The sequence below is a fragment of the Malania oleifera genome, chromosome 2 (assembly GCF_029873635.1).
Source record: "Malania oleifera isolate guangnan ecotype guangnan chromosome 2, ASM2987363v1, whole genome shotgun sequence".
NCBI lineage: Eukaryota > Viridiplantae > Streptophyta > Magnoliopsida > Santalales > Ximeniaceae > Malania > Malania oleifera.
The window spans coordinates 141406901-141410566 of NC_080418.1; the positions used below are offsets into that span (position 1 = coordinate 141406901).

At 34.1% G+C, this 3666-nt stretch overlaps 1 protein-coding gene across 1 annotated transcript; it reads right to left on the bottom strand.

Annotated features, from left to right (window-relative positions):
* Positions 1-418: 418 nt before the first annotated feature.
* On the bottom strand, positions 419-3389 carry LOC131147665 (desmethylxanthohumol 6'-O-methyltransferase-like). Its single transcript, XM_058097180.1, has 2 exons — positions 2472-3389; positions 419-866 (listed from the first exon to the last, which is right to left on the bottom strand). The coding sequence occupies exons 1-2, from the start codon at positions 3333-3335 to the stop codon at positions 567-569; spliced, it is 1164 nt and encodes a 387-aa protein (XP_057953163.1). The 5' UTR covers positions 3336-3389; the 3' UTR covers positions 419-566.
* Between the last annotated feature and the right edge of the window lie 277 nt (positions 3390-3666).

Genomic DNA, 3666 nt, shown 5'->3' on the forward strand with positions numbered 1-3666 from the left:
ATGTTTCAGTGAGATTCACTAATATAATTGCATGAAATCAATAAGTACAACAACTTAATTGTGCTAACTAAAAGTATAAATATCAAAATAAATTTTACTTAATAGAGCATGGACTCACTTATAGTAACATATATAATTATTCAATTGATATTTTCGAATTGATATTTTACTTAATTGTTTAATTAGCAACATATAATCAACACCTACTTTTCGAATTGATATTTTTTTCCTTTTTAAAATTTATTCAATTGATGTAATTGTTCCAATGCGAAGATGAGATCTTTTCATATTAAGACAGTAAATATATTTTAAAAAAATATTAATCATAATTTAGAAATAAATTTATTTTTATTGCATAAATATATAATTATTCTCCACTTAACTAGCAAGTTTTATGAGGGTTTTTATGATAATGATGTTGAAAGCAAATGAGTCCTTATTACCATCAAGGCTTAGAGGACTAATTATTCTTCAAATTCCATAATATTACATACCTCACAATAACAATTTGGTCTAAATGCAAAAAAAGGTAAAGATATTATCATAACAACCTTAATATTTATGACTTATTCTGGATATGCCTCGATAATAGATAGTAATGCTGGAATCTTAATGATTTTGTAGCATGGAAATCCTCCTTCACGTAGCACATTCTTCCATTCCAACTCTGTTCTTTCCTTTCCTCCGGAGGAGTGTGCAAGCATAAGTAAATCAAACACTAACCTCGTCTCATCAAACAAGCCTTTACCATCCGGTTGTAAAACAACATCAATGATCATCACTTTACCATTTTTCTCCGGTATTGCTTTCCGACAATTTTTCAAGACTTTAATACAATCTTCATCCCCCCAATCATGCATTATCCACTACAATTTGATAAATTACTATACGAGTCATGACAGGTCAATTGGATATTCGTACATGCATATTAAAAAAAATTTATAATAATATTACTTTTAAAAATTCAAAATATTTTAGGATAATTCTTCTTTTATTTATGGATTTTTTTGTGATTTTATTTCTTAAAATATTTATTTTAGAATTTTAAACTATTAAAATGAGAAATTTGGCATCATATGATAAAATTTTCTAAATTCAAAATAAAAATTGTTATTTGAATGAATTAAAAATTAAGAAAATGTCTTAAATAAGGAAATTCTTTTAAAACAAGTATATTGATAAATTTGAAGTTCGTGTCAAGAAAAAATTTAATGATGATTGATGGGTGATAAAAAATTAGGTTGCAATATGTTGAAAATGATTTTTAAAAAAATGATTGTCTTTCTATTAGAGTCAATGAAAGGAATTTTTTTTTTTTTGCTTAGAGTGTTTGAATCTAGGATTTTGCTAGAGGAAAGGAAAAAGACTCATTTGCCATTGTATTTTCCTTCTATATTAAAAATTATTAAAAATAAAAATTCATTTTGATATGATTAAAAATATGAAAAAGTCAAATTTTAATGACGTAAAAAATCAAAATATTGTTCATAGATTTGGTGTATTTTTTTTTTATTTTCTTTTTCATTTTCCTTGGTAACCAAATATGAAAATGTGAATTCCTTAATATTTTTCTTTCCTTTGGTCTCATTTGGAAATATTAATGAAAAGAAAATATAAAGGAATCCTAAAAATGTTTGATTATCAAGAAAAATGTGAAAGAAAGTAAAAAAATATACCAAATTTATAAACAAATATTTGATTTTACACATTATTAATATTTAATTCTTTCTAATTTTGTCATAATAAAATAAATTTTTATTTTTGATAGTATGTGATTGAAAAGGAAAATAAAAGGGAAATTGAATTTCCTCTTTTTTTATTTTCCTTTTTTCACGTAAAATCCTTGATCAAAACGGACCCATAATGCTTTCCGAGTCCAAATGGAGCCTTAGTATCAGAGTCATTTACTCTCACACGGGTCAATTTTTTTCTCAAATTACTATCTTCACCAAAAGTACAGCAACAACAACAAAAATGATGACGACCTTGCCTAGGTCAGAAGATGGTTTATGGATCTACTTTACTTTAGAAGAAATAGTGATGGAGAAAGAAGAGAGAATCAACGATATTCAACGTTTGATTGTTAAAAGGCCATTGGGAAGGAAAGAAAAGTAGAGTTGGCAGGCACATGTGGAATCAAAAGAAGCAGTTGGAGAAAGCATCATGATCCTAACCCAACCATTCTCCTACACTGAGAATGCAAAATGCAATGAGCGGGAAAAAGAAGAGTTTTTTTCTAATGTGAAAAGTAACTCTAATCAATTGCCAAGATTTCAATGAGACTTTGTGCTAGTAGATCTCCTTTACTCCGGTTAATGGATTTAGAGAAAACCTCTTGGAGGCCAAAACCAAGAGAGTTATGACTAAAAAGTTTGCTCCCAAAGTTTGATTTGATTATTTCACAAATTTGATCATCAAACATAAGATTTGCCAAAGTAAAGAAAAAATCAAGATGGGTACGCTTCCTTTACCTTCATGAAGACCGCATCAGCATTAGGTATGCATTCGAACATGTCGCCGCCGACATGGGACACTCCGGGGAATGAGGGCGCCGTGGCGATGACATGTGGCAAGTCAAAGTTGATACCCTTGATGTGTGGACACGCTTTCACCACCTCCGCAATGGCTGACCCTGTCCCACCTCCCACGTCCACGAGGGATCCCACGTCAGCAAGCGCGTCCTTGTACACCGCCAGGATAGCATGCAGCGTGATCCTAGCTGTAGACGCCATCGCACCGTTGAACATGGCATTAAACTCCGGATTTGCGCCGGCGAAGTCCCAAATCTCGCGGCCGTGAGCCTTCTTGAACGCGATCCCGCCATCGGTGACGCAGTTGGAGAGCTGATGCCAGGGGGACAGCAGCAGGGGATGAGTCTCCAGCAGCACCATCGGCGCCAGGGTCACCTCGGTGTCGCGGAGGAGCCACCGGGAGGAAGGGGTGAGGCCGTAGAGGGTCTCAGAGGATGCGCCGCCGTCTGACGGCGAAGGAGTGGCAGTGAAGATGGACTTGCGGACGAGGAGTGTCATGATGCGGTAGAGGGGGGCGATGTCGGCGGCGGGAGGGTCGATGGCGGAGGCGATTTGGCGCAAGGTGATCGGACGGCCGTGGGAATGTATGATGTCGGCGATGCGGAGCTCCACAGCGAATTTCAGAGCCATGGAGCCTGCAAACGCAAACATCAGTTCCCAAATGTGGGCTTCACCTCCCAACCTTGCATCTTTCTCTGCCTCTGCTTCTGCTTCTTCACCTGTTACCATTCTCTCTCTCTCTCTCTCTCTCTCTCTCTCTCTCTCTCTCTCTCTCATATTTATAAAAAAACAAGAGCCGCACATGCACGGGCGGCTCTTTTTTAACACCACAATTTTTTTTTATAGATTAATTCAATTAAATAGTGATAAATCATAAACAGGTTAAATAAATAAATTTTTATTTTTTATAAAATAAATCGTAATTAATATTATCTCACCAATATTATTTATTTATTGGTGAAGGAGTCACCTATTTAAAAATATAATTTATTGATTTTAATTTTTTTTAAACATTTCATATAAAATGACATCAACCTTGTGTTAGGCGTTGCTAAACGACCCTCTATCAGACATAAACTCTAGATTACATAGATAAAATAATATATTGCTTTAGTAACAGAGAACTCTTCAACTT